The 16,703-nt window shown below is 52.6% G+C and overlaps 2 protein-coding genes across 9 annotated transcripts in view; one reads left to right on the forward strand and one right to left on the reverse strand.

Annotated features, from left to right (window-relative positions):
- Positions 1 to 11,516, forward strand: part of PPL (periplakin) — a 42,830-nt gene extending 31,314 nt beyond the window's left edge. Inside the window, exons 12-22 of one of the 2 annotated variants that reach the window (XM_016161152.2) lie at positions 78 to 229; positions 1,104 to 1,201; positions 1,414 to 1,571; positions 2,359 to 2,537; positions 2,623 to 2,761; positions 3,491 to 3,687; positions 4,950 to 5,100; positions 5,875 to 5,958; positions 6,576 to 6,692; positions 7,147 to 7,239; positions 7,991 to 11,516. In XM_016161152.2, the coding sequence (XP_016016638.2) occupies positions 78 to 229; positions 1,104 to 1,201; positions 1,414 to 1,571; positions 2,359 to 2,537; positions 2,623 to 2,761; positions 3,491 to 3,687; positions 4,950 to 5,100; positions 5,875 to 5,958; positions 6,576 to 6,692; positions 7,147 to 7,239; positions 7,991 to 10,651 (4,029 nt within the window). In that variant the 3' untranslated portion in view covers positions 10,652 to 11,516. Of the gene's footprint in view, positions 1 to 77; positions 230 to 1,103; positions 1,202 to 1,413; positions 1,572 to 2,358; positions 2,538 to 2,622; positions 2,762 to 3,490; positions 3,688 to 4,949; positions 5,101 to 5,874; positions 5,959 to 6,575; positions 6,693 to 7,146; positions 7,240 to 7,987 lie in introns of both variants that reach the window. The other variant, XM_016161151.2, reaches the window with a different exon arrangement.
- Positions 11,517 to 11,661: 145 nt separating this feature from the next.
- Positions 11,662 to 16,703, reverse strand: part of UBN1 (ubinuclein 1) — a 35,955-nt gene continuing 30,913 nt past the window's right edge. For 6 of the 7 annotated variants that reach the window (XM_016161155.2, XM_016161153.2, XM_016161157.2 and 3 more), the window contains 3 exons: positions 16,174 to 16,417; positions 15,815 to 15,904; positions 11,662 to 13,810 (listed from right to left, as the gene is read on the reverse strand). In XM_016161155.2, coding sequence (XP_016016641.2) covers positions 13,761 to 13,810; positions 15,815 to 15,904; positions 16,174 to 16,417 — 384 coding nt within the window. In that variant the 3' untranslated portion in view covers positions 11,662 to 13,760. The remainder of the gene's footprint in view (positions 13,811 to 15,814; positions 15,905 to 16,173; positions 16,418 to 16,703) is intronic. The other variant, XM_016161156.2, reaches the window with a different exon arrangement.

Below are 16,703 nucleotides of genomic sequence, written 5' to 3' on the forward strand. Positions count from 1 at the left end.
GGAAGATGGCTTCTGGGCTCCTGGGCCACCAGCTGAGGCAGGTCCCTCTGTGCCCTGTTTGGCCTGCCCCATGCCAGGGCCTGATCTCAAGGGGCTACAGCTACACCCTGCAGAAGAACAACGGGGAGAACTGGGACCTCACTGACAGCGCAGGGAACAAGCTGACTGCCCCGGCCGTCTGCTTCATGATCCCCCCCACTGACCCTGAGGCCCTGGCTCTGGCCGACAGGTATGGACAAAGGAGGGAGCCAGCGTGAACTGGCCCTACGCCCTGGGCACAGCCCTGGGTAACACCTACACCCACTTGGGACGGGCAGATGCTGTTGGCTGGGCTGACTTGCTGTGTGTGAGTGTCCAACTAGGGACACAGTTCAGTGAGTGGTTTCTCTGCGAGTCCCTCTGGGCCTTTGCACTTTCTGTTTGTGCCCTCTACTTGGATACTTACTCACTCACTGCCTGGTTGGTTCAGACTTCTGGGCTTAAGACTCAGCTCATCACCTCTTCTGCGAAGCCTTCTCTGACTGCCCCCTCCCCTTCCATTCCGGCTCACTTCCTGCTGCGTCTTTGCTCTCAAGCACCTCCTCCCACTGCACGTCTAGCTCTTCATCGGGCTCTTCATCAGGATGCTGCGTGTATGCATCTGTCTCGTGGGCAGGGGCTCTCATTTACTGTCCCCGGGGCCTTGCTCAGTACCTGGTGCAAAGTGGGGACCCCAGAATTCTTTGTTGAATGAGTGACTCAGGGGATGCCTTCATTTATTCATTTAGCAAGTATTTATTGGGCACCCACTATGTACTGCTTCCTCAGGGGAAACATCTTGGTGGGGAAGACGAAAGAACAAACGAGATACTTTTAGGTAGCAAGGCTTGCTATGAAGAGGAGAGAAGGAGAGGAAGGAAGGGGTCCATCTGAACCCAGGAGCGACAGACAATACCAGTGTTTCAGCAAACCCTTTCTGTATATCGTGGTTTAACTTTTCAAAGCTTTTGATGAGCCACCTGCCTCCTCTGGGCAGTCCGCCCAGCCAGAATCGAGGGGCCCGCGTCTGTGGGTGGAGGGGTGGGGGGCTGCCCTGGGTCTGCAGCCCTTTTCTGCTCTCACAGCTTGGGCAGCCAGTACCGCAGCGTGCGGCAGAAGGCAGCCGGGAGCAGAAGTGCGCTCCAGCAGCGGCACGAGGTGCTGAAGGCAGAGAACCCTGGAGGTGGGTGCTGGGCCCACTGGCCCAGGCTGTGGGGGGACAGGGAGGAGGTGCTTGACCCATGGTCTGCGCTGTGAATGGAATAGTAGGGACTGGGCACGACAATGGTTGGGGAGGCTGAGCTGGCCCCATTAAGTCCCAATTGGTCTCATAGGCCCATGCCCTGGGCCTCATGCCCTCTACTGCCACCTGACTTTATGATTTCCCTTCGAAAGATGCCTCTGACCTGCAAGGGCGGCAGCTGCTGGCTGGCTTGGATAAGGTGGCCAGTGACCTAGACCGGCAGGAGAAGGCCGTCACGGGAATCCTGCGGCCACCGCTGGAGCAGGGTCGGGCTGTGCAGGACAGTGCTGAGCGGGCCAAGGACCTCAAGGTACCACCAAGCTGGGGGCATGGCTGGACCCCCTGCTTAAGGTCTCATGCCCATGGGGGTCTTGATGCTCAAAGGGGACCACTTGCCATGTGTAATAAGAATTCCTGAGTTGTAGGGAGCTGTGCTAAGCCAAGGATGGAGGAGGAGGTGCCTGAGCCCTGGCACCCCACAAACACATGGGAGAGGGCTGGTGAGGCTCACGCTGCCTCTGCAGGGCTTTTGCCTGAGCAGCTCAGTGCCGAGCGGAGCAGGAGGCCATAGGGCAGGGTGGCGGCATGTGAACACTCCATCTCTCCCCTTTCAGGTGCACGCACAGTCTCCTGAGTCCTCAGGTTCCCTCTGCGGTGGGCATGGCCATTACTGGGTTAGGGGAGGAACTGGCCTCGGATAAGTGCAGTGGCCCTTGATGTGGCTGCTAGGGGCCAAGTCAGGGCCTAGAAGACGCCTGGGACAGGTGGGAGCACGGAGGACCCCACCACATCCGTGCCTATGCTGCTTGGAGTCGTAGGGTCCCCACCTATGAGTGGGGAGGAAAACAAACCCTACTCCATAGGGTTGTCCCAAAGATGAGAGAAGTCACGTGCAGTGCTTGACAGTGCGTGCTCGGTAATGGCCTCTTCACCTCACCCTGTGCGAAGGACAGTCCCCTGCTGCAGAATCCCTGGAATGCTCAGTACAAACGCAGACTCTAGACTAGACCTCTGTGTCTCCCGCTGAAGCTTGTAGGTCCCTGGGGTGGGGGGTTCTGCCCAGCTGTGGCCCACACAGCCATCTCTGGTCCCCACAGAACATCACCAACGAGCTGCTGCGGATTGAGCCTGAGAAGGCGCGTGGCACGGCTGAGTGCGAGGCCTTCGTGCAGGCCCTCCCGGGCAGCGGCAGTGCACCGCTGCTGAGGACCCGGGTGGAGGACACCAAGCACAGATACGAGCGCCTGGTGCAGCTGCTGGACTTGGCCCAGGAGAAGTGGGTGTCAGGCAGGCAGGGGGGAGGTCAGGCTGGGTCAAGGGGCTGGAGAGGCACCCCCCTCACCCCGGACCCATGTCCTCAGGATCGATGTTGCCAACCGACTGGAGAAGAGCCTGCAGCAGGGCTGGGAGGTGCTGGCCACCTATGAGAACCAGCTGACCCAGGATGACACAGTACCTGAGAGTGGCAACGCCCTGGATAGCAAGAGGCAGGAGTTGGCGGTAAGTCTGGGGACCCTGGGCCTCAGGAGCCTTTCTCTCCAGGTGCTCCCACCACAGCACCTCTGGACAGATGCAGAGGGGACCAAGGCCCCAGGGCCCAGGCAATGAGTTTCTCCAGGTGTGGATGCCTGCGGTATGCCAAATTGCAAGTTGCAAATGGAGCCCCGTGGCACAAATCCCAGCTGCTCATGGTATCTGTGTGGCTTGTGGCAATAAAGTGCTAGTATTTAAAACTAAAGCTTTCTATAAGCCCCCCAATATTCTGGAGCAGCTACTCCAGTCCCCAGCATTTGGCTGCCTGGCTGCTGTCGGTATTCAAGTCTGTGAGCCTGAGGGAGGCCCCTTATTCACATACCAATTCATAACATCCTGGTTGTCTATTGAGACCCTCATCTCAGCCGTAAATGGGCTCACAGAGCAAAGCCTTAGCCAAGGTGTCAAAAGGGGAGAGCAGCCGGCCCTTCCAGTCACAGGTATGGCATCACAGGGCATATGCTGCCTGCCACAGGGTATTAAAGTTTGCCCAGGTTTTGTTTGTTATGACAAAAAGGAACACTGCAGAAATGGCCACCAGTCTTGAGGAAAAACACAAAGGCAAACGCTTCCAATGCCTAGGCTTTCCACCCCTTCCCCCAAGGCAGCCGGCCCCAAGCGCCTGAGACAGTGCTGCTCTAGCCCGAGAGCTCAGGCCCTGGCCATGGCGCCCACGTCTGCCTCTCCACCCCGCAGGCCCTGGCCTCCGAGCTGCAGGCCCAGAAGAAGTCCCTCTTCGGGGAGGTGGAGCAGAACCTGCAGGCGGTCAAGCAGTGCTCCAGCTCGCTGGCCAGCCGCTTCCAGGAGCACTGCCCGGACCTGGAACGCCAGGAGGCCGAGGTCCACAAGCTGGGCCAGCGCTTGGACAACCTCTGCCAGCAGGCTGAGCTCAGGTGAAGGGCCGAGGACGGGGGTGGCAGCCTTGGCTGAGCTAGTCTGCCTTGAGGCCACCAGAGTGGGATTTCTGTTGATGCTACCAAAAGCTGTTTTATAAATTTCCACTTTTTGAAAAAAGCAGTACAAAGTAAAACTTAAGTTATTAAATGGCCAGCCCCTTTTCCCCAAGGTAAGCGCTGCTACCAGTTTCTTGTGAACCTTACAAACGGTTCTGTACAAGCTGCGGTAGGTGGATAACACACGAATGACAAAAGACTATGGATACCGTATCTTGCTATTTTTCCTGTCATGTTTTGCTGGCCTCATGAGTCAGTAATGTTCCCTTCTCTTCTGTTTTCTGGAAGGGTTTGTATAGAACTGATATTTCTTTAAATGCTTTGTAGAATTCACCAGTGAGGCAATCTAGGCCTGCAATTTTGTTTTTCATGTGTGCGGATTTTAACTATAAATTCAACCTCTTTGATACTTGGACTACTTGGGTCATCTCATTCTTGAGTTGTCAGTAGTTCGTGTCTTTCAAGGAATCTATCTCAAGTTGTTGAATTTATTGCCATAAAACTGTTCATAATCTCTTATCTTTTTAGTGCCTGCAGGATCTGAGGGAATGTCCTCTCTCATTCCTGATGTTACACCCTCTTTTGCTATATTTGTATATTCTTTTTCCTGATCTTTCTTTCTGAGGTTTATTGAACATTTCCAAGAACTAGCTGTGGTGTCAACAATCTTCCTCCTGTTTTCTTGTTTCCTGTTGAACTGACATCTGTTTTTTATTATTCCCTTATTGCTGCTTACATTAGGTTTAATTTGCTTTTTTTCTTAAGGTGGATTTGAGAGTTTTCTTCTTTTCTAACATAAATATTTAATCCTCATATTTCCCTCTCTGCACCGCTTTTGCTGTTTCCCACACATTTTGATGTTTTTATTTTTGGTGAGTTCAATAGATTTCCTGGCTTCCCGTGTGACATCTCTTTGGACTCACGGATTACTTGGTCCGGCAGTCCACGGTGCATATCTCTGCACGTCAGTGCACGAGACCTGGACCTCCCTGTTCTTCACAGAGGCCAGGAATACTCCAACTTAACATTCCATAGTTTGTTCCCTTTCTAGTCAATGTTTAGGTTACTTCCAGTTAAATCCCATTTGGTCCCCCAACTTTAAAAAAATGAACAGAGATGTCTTCTTTTAGAAAGGGTGGGGGATGCTTTCAGTGAGGCACCTGCTTGCTGCGGCGGAGGCCTAACTGGCTTTGCCCCTGTAGGGCCCAGAGCCTGCGGGGCGCCAGGGCTGCTTACGACGACTACCGCAGAGGTTGTGACCGTGTGCTGCAGTTCCTGTCCAGCATCCCCAGCTACGAGCCCCAGGAGACGGACAGCCTCGGCCAGATGGAAACCAAGCTGAAGAATCAGAAGGTAAGATAGCTGCTTCCTCATTCACAGGCATATAGTCACAAGAAGGGGAAGGTCACAGGTCAGTCGGCCAGCGCCTTTTGTGGAGGGAAGCCAGGCTGCGGCTGCCACTTGCCCTGACAAAGCTGTGTCCTCATGGGACCTCAGCCTTGCCTGATTCCCAGCACATCTCATTCTGAGAACAAGAATGGTCTTGCTAACTTCTCCCTCCTCAGTGCCCAGCAAGGGGACTGGCTTAGGGTGGACACTCAGCACAGGCTGGCTACACAAGCGAATGGCTACGGAAACATAAGCAGCGCCCTCATGGGAACAAATCCCATTTTCAAAGTCAGAGTCCTCAGAGGGCAGCAGTCCCGGAGCGTGAGAGATGAGAACATGGGAACCAAATAGCCTAAACTCAAATCCCGGTTCACCCCTATTAGCTGTGTCCCCTTGGGCAAGTCACTGAACCTCACTGTGCCTTGGTTTCCTCTCATAAACTGCATACTGATGCTACTTACCTCACAGGATTGTTGGAAGATTAAGTGAGATTATCTAAGTAAGATACTAGAATACTGCCTGACATTTTGAAGCACTCAGTAAACATTTCTTAGCAAAGATAATTATCTTCTTGGCCCTTCCTCATGGGACGTTAGAGTTGCCTTTGGTAACAAACATGTATACAAGGAAGCCATTCATTGTACTTTGTACTATAGAAGAATTTCAGATTTAAGGAATCGAGCTAATTTATCAGGTTTTAAAGAACTTTTGATTTTGAAAGTCTCTTTTATTTGACAGAACCTGCTAGATGAAATAGCAAGAAGGGAACAGGAAGTACAACAAGTCTGTGCTCATTCCCAGCAGTACCAGCAAGCTGTCAAGGTGAGACGTGAAGCCCCGCCCAGAGGGTAATACAGCAGGGCCTCTTTCCACCAGGTCAGCCGGGAGAGAAGCACTGGGCCTGGCAGGGTCATCCTCAGGCCCTGCTGGCAGCCGTGCAAACTGGCACAGTCATTTGGGAAAACAATGTGGTACTAGGCATTGAATGCTAGAAAAGGGTTTTCTACTGTTTGAAGCAGTAAAGTGGGAGGAATTTATCCTAAAGGAAATGGCATTATTTATAATAGCAAGATAGACAAACTAGAAATAACGTAAGTGTCCACTAGCAGAGGAACAGTTAAGTAAATTATCATCCATCCACTTGATGGATTCTAAAGCTGTCAAGCTGTTAACCAGACCGTCAGGAGATGGCAGCCCAAGTTCAATGAAAAAGCAGAACGACCCTCTCTAGGCATGCAGAGAAGACCCGGAGGGAGCCCTCACATGTTGTTCAGGGATGTAGTTATGTGCTGTTGATGTCCTGAGGGCTCACAAAACCTCTGGCAGTCAGCACAGGGTGCCGCCGAGCAGAAGACCTTTGCAGTTAGCTGGAAGATCTGTAAGAACACTACAGTCCCAACTGCCCTTGTCTGCCCTCCCCATGTCTCTTTCTCACCCAGGACTATGAATTAGAAGCAGAGAAACTAAGGTCCCTTCTTGACTTGGAGAATGGAAGGAGCAACCACGTGAGCAAGAGAGCCAGGCTCCAGTCCCCTGCTGCTAAAGTGAGGGAAGAGGTGAGCTCTGTGGCTGGGCGGGGCCATGTGGAGCTGCCCGGCTTTGCAGGGAGCGCAGCATGCAGGCCTCGGAGATGCACATGCAGTAGGGAGCTGGGCTGAGCACCCTCGGGGGTGCAGGGACACTGATGTGCCTAGAAAGGCAGCCCAGTGGAGTTCTGGGCCAGAGCCATGGGTTTGGGAGATCCCCACTTTGCACCCCCTCAGTATGTACACAGGAAGTCTGAGGTTATCAGTCCTTCTACACATGAGAACATTAACGGAGACCTGCTCAAGGCCACTGTGGATTTAGACTTCTGAACCTAAATTCAGTTTTCTCTCCATCAGATGAGACTAGAACTCTGGGTTGGAAGGGACAAGAAGCTACCCTCTATCCCCAAATGCCAGACTTTTTAAAATCTGCCCTAGCTCTTTCTCAGCCTGCTGACTCCTATTTGCCGACCACTCTCCGCAGGAAGCGGCTCTTGCTGCCAAGTTCACCGAAGTTAACGCCATCAACAGACAGAGGCTGCAGAACCTAGAGTTTGCTCTGAATCTCCTGAGACAGGTAATAGATCTCAGTGTAAGACACTCTACCCACAACTATTCCAACAGGTGAGAAATAAGACTTATTTGGCCTCAAAGAGCGAGCTGTGAACTAGTGGGAGTGCGCCTTGCTAACATGGCTGGGCGGCACCAGTGCAAACACTGGCCCAAGCCGACGCCTCCACGGGCACGTGTAACTTCTGTATTCCCTCCGACAAACATCTGCTGAGTGTCCAGTAAAAGGTAACTTATTCTTAAAGTCCACAATGTTTATGACAGCACTGTAAAAGCAAGAAACTGGAAGCAACGCAATGCTCATCAGCAATGGGTGATTAAATTGTGGTCTATTCATACGTAGCTGTCTCACAATGAGGCAGAGCCGTGTTGCTATGGGATTCTCTATGTCTTAAGTGCAATAAGCAGGGAGCAGAACAGAAGACTTACTGTTTGTGCAGAAAATAAACATGTGGTACACACTAAAAATATACGTGTCACTGGATGACAGATATCCTTCTAGGAGCAGGACCAGAGGTGGGAGACTGTGGTTTCACTTCACACGCCTCTGTGGTTTTAAAATACTTTAACAGATACATTTTAAAAACCTAGTTGTTTTTACCATGTTTTTTAAAGTCACGCTAGAACCTCTGTGAATCCAGCACTGAGAGTCCCTTGGGATCACAGGACAACCAGTCTGACCTGTTAGGTGACCAGGTGGCAACAGGCCGTGTGGAGAGTCCGGCTTTAACCATGTGCTGTCTTCTCTTTCCCAGCAGCCAGAGGTAGGAGTGACCCACACAACCCTGCAAGGGAGCAAGTCCGGCTCCAGAACAGAGGAGACATGGAAGATTCAGAAGGAGCTGGACGAAGAGACCGAGCGGAGGCAGCAGCTGGAGAATGAGGTCAAGAGCGCCCAGGAGGAAATCCGGATTCTGCAGAATCAGAGCCCCCAGGAAGCAGTGGTGAGGAAGGAGGTGCTGAAGAAGGTGCCGGACCCCGCGCTGGAGGAGAGCTTCCAGCAGATGCAGCGGACCCTGGCGGACGAGCAGCACAAGAACCAGCTGCTGCAGGAGGAACTGGAGGCGCTGCAGCTGCGGCTGCGCGCCCTGGAGCAGGAGACCACGAACGGGGGGCAGGAGTACGTGGTTAAGGAGGTCCTGCGCATCGAGCCGGACAGAGCCCAGGCCGACGAGGTCCTGAGGCTGAGGGAGGAGCTGGAGGAGCTGAGGCGGCAGAAGGGCACCCGGGAAGCGGAGGCAGTTCTCCTGCAGCAGCGCATCTCAGCCCTGGCCGAGGAGAAGAACCGGGAGCGAGAGAAGGTCACAGAGAAGGAGGTGGTGAAACTGCAGAACGACCCCCAGCTGGAGGCAGAGTACCGGCAGCTGCAGGAGGACCAGCAGCGGGAAGGCAAGCGCAGGGAGAAGCAGGAGGAGGAGCTGAGCTTCCTGCAGGACAAGCTGAAGAGGCTGGAGAAAGAGCGGGCCATGGCCGAGGGGAAAGTCACCGTCAAAGAGGTGCTCAAGGTAGAAAAGGACATGGCGGCTGAGAGGGAGGCCAGCGACCTCAAACGCCAGTATGAGGATGAGGCTGCCAAGACTCGTACCCACCAGAGGGTGAAGAGCGAGCTGCTCCGAAAGATTTGGGCCTTGGAAGAGGAAAACGCCAAGGTGGTGGTGCAGGAGAAGGTGCGGGAGATCGTCCGCCCGGACCCCAAGGCAGAGAGCGAAGTGGCCAACCTCCGCCTGGAGCTCGTGGAGCAGGAACGCAAATATCGGGGTGCAGAGGAGCAGCTGAAGAGCTACCAGAGTGAGCTGGAGGCGCTCAGGAGGCGGGGTCCCCAGGTGGAAGTGAAAGAAGTGACGAAGGAAGTCATCAAGTACAAGACTGACCCTGAGATGGAGAAAGAGCTCCAGAGGCTCCGAGAGGAGATCGTTGACAAGACCAGACTCATTGAAAGGTGTGATTTAGAGATCTACCAGCTGAAGCAAGAGATTCAGTCCTTGAAAGACACCAAACCCCAGGTACAGACCAAAGAGGTGGTCCAGGAGATCCTCCAGTTCCAGGAAGACCCCCAAACCAAAGAGGAAGTGGAATCTCTGAGGGCCAGACTGTCAGAGGAACAGAAGAAGCAAGTGGATCTAGAAAGGGAGAGGGCTTCCCAGGAGGAGAAAATCAAACAGAAGGAGGAGGAGCTTTCCCAAGTGAAGGAAAAGGTGGTCCAACAGGAGGTAGTCAGGTACGAGGAGGAGCCGGGCCTGCGGGCCGAGGTGGACGCCTTCACCCAGAGCATTGACGTGGAGCTCCGGCAGATCGACCACCTCCGCGGGGAGCTGCGGCGGCTGCAGCGCCGGCGGGCGGAGCTGGAGCGCCAGCTCGAGGAGCTGGAGCGGGAGCGGCAGGCGCGCAGGGAGGCTGAGCTCGAGGTGCAGCGCCTGAAGCAGCGGCTGGCCGACCTGGAGAAGGAGGAGGGGGAAGCCCGAGAGAAGGTGACCCTCAAGCAGAAAGTGGTGCTGCAGCAGGACCCCCAGCAGGCCCGCGAGCACTCCCTGCTCAAACTCCAGCTGGAGGAAGAACGGCACCGGCGGCAGGTCCTCGAGAGCGAGCTCGAGACCCTGAAGAAGCAGCTCATCAACCTGGAGAAGATGGAGGTCAAGGAGAAGGTGGTCTTCTCTGAAAGTGTCCAAGTAGAGAAAGGTGACACCGAACAAGAGATTCAGAAACTCAAGAGCAGCCTGGAGGAGGAGAGCCGAAGCAAGAGGGAGCTGGATGCGGAGGTGAGCCGGCTGGAAGCCAAGCTGTCGGAGCTGGAGTTCCATAACTCCAAGTCGTCCAAGGAGCTGGACTTCCTCAGGGAGGAAAACCACAGGCTGCAGCTGGAGCGGCAGAACCTGGAGCTCGAGACCCGAAGGCTGCAATCGGAAATCGAAATGGCTGCGACGGAAACACGAGACCTGAGAAACATGACTGCGGTGGACTCTGGGACGAACCTCGACTCCAGACTGTGGTCCCTGGAGAGAGAACTAGACGACCTCAAGAGGCTCTCCAAGGACAAAGATCTCGAGATTGATGAGCTGCAGAAGCGCCTGGGCTCCGCGGCCGTCAAGAGGGAGCAGAGAGAGAACCATTTGCGGCGCTCCATTGTGGTCATCGACCCCGACACGGGCCGGGAGCTGTCCCCAGAGGAAGCCCACCGGGCTGGCCTCATCGACTGGAACATGTTTGTGAAACTCAGGAGCCAGGAGTGCGACTGGGAGGAAATATCGGTCAAGGGTCCCAATGGGGAGTCCTCTGTGATCCATGACAGGAAGTCTGGCAAGAAGTTCTCCATTGAGGAGGCCCTGCAGAATGGAAGGCTGACCCCTGCTCAGTACGACTGCTACGTCAACAAGGATATGTCCATCCAGGAGCTGGCCGTCCTGGTGTCTGGACAGAAGTAGGCACAGCCCAGCCCTCAGTCTTCTTGGGAGCAGACACTGGCTCGTTCCTTCCCCATCACCTCTTGGTGTCTTCTCTCTGGCCCTGTGCAGGCTCCTAATCAGTGTGGAGCTGAGCATGTCGCCCGTGCCCTGGCTGCCAGGCTATTCAGAGTACAGTTCACCTACAGGTGGGACATGCACTGGCTGCACCATCTTTCAACTCAGACGAGTGACCTGCTTTGTCCTCCAATAATTCAAAACCCAGAAGCCCTTCTTCTCTCTTCCTTTTCTACACACTCCCATCAACAGACTCCTTGTGCAACACCTAGAAGCAATCCGAACCCTAAAGCACAAGACGACCGAGGCAAACAAGCCTGCCCCATGCAGCGCCAGCCTTTGCACACTAGGTGGGGAATCTCTAGGGCAGAAAGGCCTTCCACACACCTTTCTATTCATCAAAGGACTGGGCCCCTCGGAGCTGCTCACCTGCATTCACAGCCCTCCAGGAGTCGCTGAGAGCCAACTTTCCATCAGACTTCTGGTGAGACAGATCAGTGATCTGTGCCAGAAAAGGTGCAAAGAAACCAGCAGTGTCTGGTCCTCTGTCAGCCAGATTGTCCCAGGAAAATGCACCATCAGAGACTGTTTTCTGGTTCTGAAATTAAAGTGTTTTCGTAGTGGACTGCGTTGCTGTTAGCCTTGGCTTCAGTGCCTTACAAATCTTGCTTATTCTCTAACTGATATTTAGGTATGCTACACAGTTGATTTTTCACCAAATGAATTTTGCATTCTCTGTATCTCATGTATTACAAAAGAAAATGGGAAGTAATAGGGAGCTCCACTTAGAGCACAAAAATAAACACTTGGTGGCTTGATTCTAACTGCATGCTAAGTGTTTCTTCATCTTTTGCGTGTGCAGTTTATTACCCTATTCCCTCTTTTTGAGACAAAACGGATAGCTCATATATAGCAGCCCCTATAGAAAGAAAAACTAAATGCAAATATGGTAAAAGGAAAATAATGAGAAAATGTTTTGGAAACTTTGAAACAATTTATTAAGTTGCTTTATACAAGATTAACAATTTCCACACCACCCCCAACACCAACCTTTTGGCTGTGCCAAAGCCACAGCCCCTTTCACACCTAAGAAACGGCTGCCAAGGAAAGCCCCAAGCCCCGCAGTGCTGCAGCCCCCAGGCCTGGAGCCCGCCCTGCCTGTAGATTTGCCTTGCCATGGCTGTTTAAGTCATTCACTCCTTCATTACCACAAATAAAGCATAAACAAGAAAAAAATCTCCCCATCAAAGAAACGTTTCCCTGAGGCAAGAGGCATCACTAGATTCCTACAAATGAGGGTATTCTGCTCCAGCTGCACACTCAACTGTACGTGGGGAGGGGGGCACTGAAGAGGGGAAACCGGGGTCTCAGGCAGAGAAGGCGCTCTTGGGCAGTCTCTGCGCGGCTCTGAGCTCAGCAATACAAATCTCTTCTTTGGCTCTTTTGCTACTTCCTAAGACTATTCTGTAAACAAACTGGAAACCCAAGTTGCAAAAAATATATATAATAAAGGGATAAGGAATCCATGTAGCCCCATGTGAAACACGTGTTGGTTCTTATGTATGTAAGAAGTCAGAGCAGAGGCCTGGCCAACCAGCTGACAGAGGCCGTGCTCCCCGGACACCAGGCAATCCCCAGCATGAAGTGTGAGTTACTGAGCACTGGACCCTGGTCGCCAGGAACCAAAGAGCTGCTTGTGTCTCCACACAGGTGCACATTCTGAGGAGGCTGGTTACTCTCAAAATATCTGAAATCACTTAGCTGAAGCAGTCAGTTCAGACACGCCTTGTGGCACATACTTCACAGGATACAGGCGACTGTCCTAAAACTCCTTGTGAAGCAGCCACTGGGAACAGCGTGGTGACTTGGGAGCTCTGGGGTTAATGGTCCCAGTCTGCCTCTGACACACTCTCCAAGCTCAGCATCATCCTTAAGTCAAGCATAGCCCTGCTGCCTGGAGAGCCCCAGGACTTTAAAGGCCTGTTTCACAGCAGACGCTTCAGACGCCTGTTCCTGCAGCTCTGCCTGAGAATGATTTCTAAATAAAACTGGAATGTCTACCTGTGACTTGGAACCCCTCATGTCCTCACCCTCTAAGAGATGAAGAAGGCCTTTGGGACTCTGCAATCCACCTGGTATGAAAATAAAATGGGGGCCCTGGCTGAACTGGGAGCTAGGATTTGGGGACCCAGATGACCTTTAAGTCAAAATGGCACAGATTATGATGTGCAATCGTAAAAAAAACCCCTCGAAACTGGCTATGTCTTAAGCACAGACATCTTTTAAAAAGGTCTTCATCTGAGATCCACTCAGAGGGCCAAATGGACATGTGTCTAATTCTGCTCCACCATAAAGGCACTGGAATTATATCTTCCTATAATATGACTTGCGAAGAACAGTCCCATTCTATCCAATGCATTTAATGGTAAGAAAGAAAATGGAGCCAAAAATAAGTGTCTTTAAAAATCCTATCACAATTGTTTCATCTACAAAGATCCTTTCTCTAAAAGAGCTTCATTGTCATATTTAATGGAGATCTGGCCCCCACGATGAGCACACACTAGGTGTTCTGAATATTTTTCAAAGAGACAAGTCTCCCAGCTGTGGCATTAGCCTGGGTTTCTGTCCACTGAGCACACAGCCTGAGGATGGGATGGACACCATGACCATCCTGAGATCCTACTGTGGCCAGAAGGAGCCCCTGACCAGTAGGGCGCCATGAGGTACTCTGACCAAATGCCAGGGGGCTGGGCACATTTACAACACAGGTGTGCCAACTGTTCAGTCCTGCCACCAGAGCTCCATACATGACCCAACGCACTGCCCGGCCTAGAGCTGCCCCTCCAACGATTGTCCGCGACAAAGCCACGAGGCCCGGAACACCAGGCCAAGTCAGTACCTCTGGAGAAGCACGAGGCTGCTCCCCTAACTGAAGGCACGTCACAAGTGCCAAGAGATGCTCCACTTAGCACTCACGCCTTCTCCAGAAGAAAACCAATCGGCAGAAAGAGTATAGTGATTATCCAATTTCAGAACCCTACTCGTTCGGCTTCCAGCTTTTCCTCTGAAGAGGTCACAATTTCCGTGGTACACTGGGCCCTTTCCCATGGAGCTGAGAAGCATCTGAAAAAGAGTAAGCAAAAACAGAACATAAATCCTTCTGGATCTGATTCCCTTAAGGTAGCAGTAACCAAACCTCAACAAGATCACTTCCTAAGTAACAAAAGCCTACGTCTGTGAGCGTTCTGGGCTCAAATGAGCCAAAAATACTTGACAGAGGTGATCTGAGTGTGCTGCTGCTTGCGGCAGCCTGCAGCATGCCTGGCCCTCTGAGCACTGTGGAGGCAGCTGCTCACTGAGTGCTGTGCTCACAGCACCTCTGCTATGCAATGTGGGCCACTTCAGTTCTCGGCTACAACTAACATCCTGTGGCAGGCTGTGGTTCCATGACAACGTCTGACAGTCATACTGAACTCAAGGAGCAATCAGCATTCTCACCATCAAAAGACCCTCAGGTATTATCAAAACAAGCTCAAAATCACTAGCATTCTGGGTCCACATAGGAAAGAGCAAAGCAGACACAAGTCCAACAGCTAAAATGCCCAGATAGCTACTCATTTACGACCACCTGATGGAATCCTAAAGCCTGCTTTAAAGGAGAGAAGAGCCTACTCAGCCTGTTTTAGCATAGATGCTTTTCTGAGAGCCTCTTAACATCCAGAGGAAAAACAGGAAAGAAATAGTACAAGAAAACATTCTTCTCTTTTTTGCTGAAAATCCCACAGACCAACAGTCATGTTTCCAATGGTTCTTCAATTGTCTCTATTTGAAAGGGTGACATTTCCAAAAGCAAGCCGAGGCAGTGCAACCTCCCTTTCAAAAACCACGAGCGCTCACCCAGGTAGATCTGCGACCTACATTATAATCTTGGCTTCAGCGGCAGCCACTAGTTTGTGCAGTGAGTCCAGAGAACTGCTTCTCCAGGGGAAAACGGAGTAACTGCTGATACAAGCTTAGCCCCTCAGTTCTTCCTCTGAGAAGCAGCATGTCCATCTTGGAGATTTACAATCCATTCTTGCACCCAGATGGCTTCTGGCATTCACTATGAATGGAAGAGCCTAGGGACATGGAGGCTAGGGACCCACAGCAAATCTGGAATGGACAGATTCGGGCAGTGTCAGGACTAGCGAGCGCTCTCAATGTGGTACTCTTGGGCATGCCCAGCCGGGCGACTCACTATCTTATTCCTACTGGGCACCAGTCTACCAGGGCTGCCCCAGGCTCAGCTTCCTGAAGGTATGGCTCTCCCCGACCAGTGTAGCCCTCTGGTTGTTTCTGGAGCAGGTCTAAAGTAGTAAGAAGAGCAGCAAACCAAAACCAAGATCCCTGAGGCTCTGCCAGCGTTCCATTAGCTGTACCTAAGAATCAGGTCCCAGGTCCAGGCGAGGCCAATCGCTGATGACAAACGTGCCAGCCTCTCACAGCTATAAACCTAGGGCTTGTAGAGGGTCCCTTCCTGAAAGCCACTGCTCTCTGAAGAGGAGAAGCAAAAGAAAGAGAAAGCTGCCCCAATTCCTTTGTGCCCCGAAATCTCTGCTGAACTGAATTGATAACGGTTTCTCTCAGATACCTGCCGATATCAGAGGTAAACATCCCTCCTGAAGCCTTGCCACTATGACCTCTCTACTTGGACTTCCCCTTCATGTAACCTAGGTTTACAGAGCCATCGATTCGCTGGTACTACCTTGCAGTGCTCCAACGAGCTCTTAGAATATAAGCACCATTACCTTTCTCTATTTTTTTTATTACCTTTTTTTTTTTAATGAAAGAATAAAAGTTGAGCTAAGGGTTGAGGACTCCTCTGCCTCACATGCAGGGCGCCCTGACTTCCTCAGTGATCACACTGGGTAAGGCTGACCCAGTGGCAGGGGACAAGGGTAAATCGCAAAGCAGAAACTGCCTGTGCCATTCTGAGTACCCAGAACCAGAGCCTTGAAGGACAAACCAAGACGACACAATGACAACAAGGTAAAGACACTGAAATCTTTGGTAGCAGACAAGGCACCTATTGCGTGGAGACGGGAATGGCGCACAGTGCATGTGGCACTCTGACCGCCTGGCAATTACCTGGCAAACTCTGCGGGATGTGGGTGGACACGGCAGCGTGTGGGAGAGGCGCTGCGTGGGGCGGGCTGGAATGCAAGCCAGCCAGGAGACCTGAGAGAAAACAGGAGGGGAGAAAAGAACAAAACACACACATTGAAGACGGAAACAAAAGAGCAGCCTTGGCGGTCTGGAGCCCCAGACAGCCTACGGGCTGGTCCTGGGGGAAAGCCCCGGGCTCAGCATAGTCCCCAAGAACGCTGCCCATGGCCACACACCAGACACACACAGGAACCCGGTACACAACAGAACTCTGCACAGGAGAGGTCCCAGGGCACTTTCTGCGCCGTCAGTGTGAGGAGAGGAAGGGGAGAAGCACTTACTGTGGCTGAGGCCATGGTGGAACGTCCCAGGGGCAGGGCCTGTGACGATGGCGTCCTTGGAGACCCCTGCCTTGGCAGAGGAGTCAGGGCTAAAGGAGACCACACGGAGAGGAAACGGGGAGATGATCCCCAAGGAGTTCGAGTTCACGGCCCCGGGCAGCTTTGGGCTGCCTGCCTTGTAAGATGAGGACAGCAGATTTAAGGGCGAGGAGCTGGTCAGCAGCACAGCCCCACTCGTTCCTTTCTGGGGAGGAAACACACAAAGGGGTCAGAGCTCCAGCCTGTCCATGGCTCACTCAGAAGATAACCTGGTAATGCACGGAGGGGGGACGGGCACTCGGACGTCGGCTGCCCTTCGTGCAGGTGCCCTACTCTGCAACCCCAAAGGAAGGAAGAGGACAATCTCTGAACTGGCTTGGAATGGCCCCCAGGACAGTGTTCATTTTAAAAAACAGCGTATTAAATATGCCTCCTTTGTGCAGGAAAGAAAGGGAATATCAAATACGGACATGCACCAATGTAGGTATATG

The sequence above is a fragment of the Rousettus aegyptiacus genome, unplaced genomic scaffold (genome assembly GCF_014176215.1).
Source record: "Rousettus aegyptiacus isolate mRouAeg1 unplaced genomic scaffold, mRouAeg1.p scaffold_m13_p_8, whole genome shotgun sequence".
Lineage (NCBI taxonomy): Eukaryota > Metazoa > Chordata > Mammalia > Chiroptera > Pteropodidae > Rousettus > Rousettus aegyptiacus.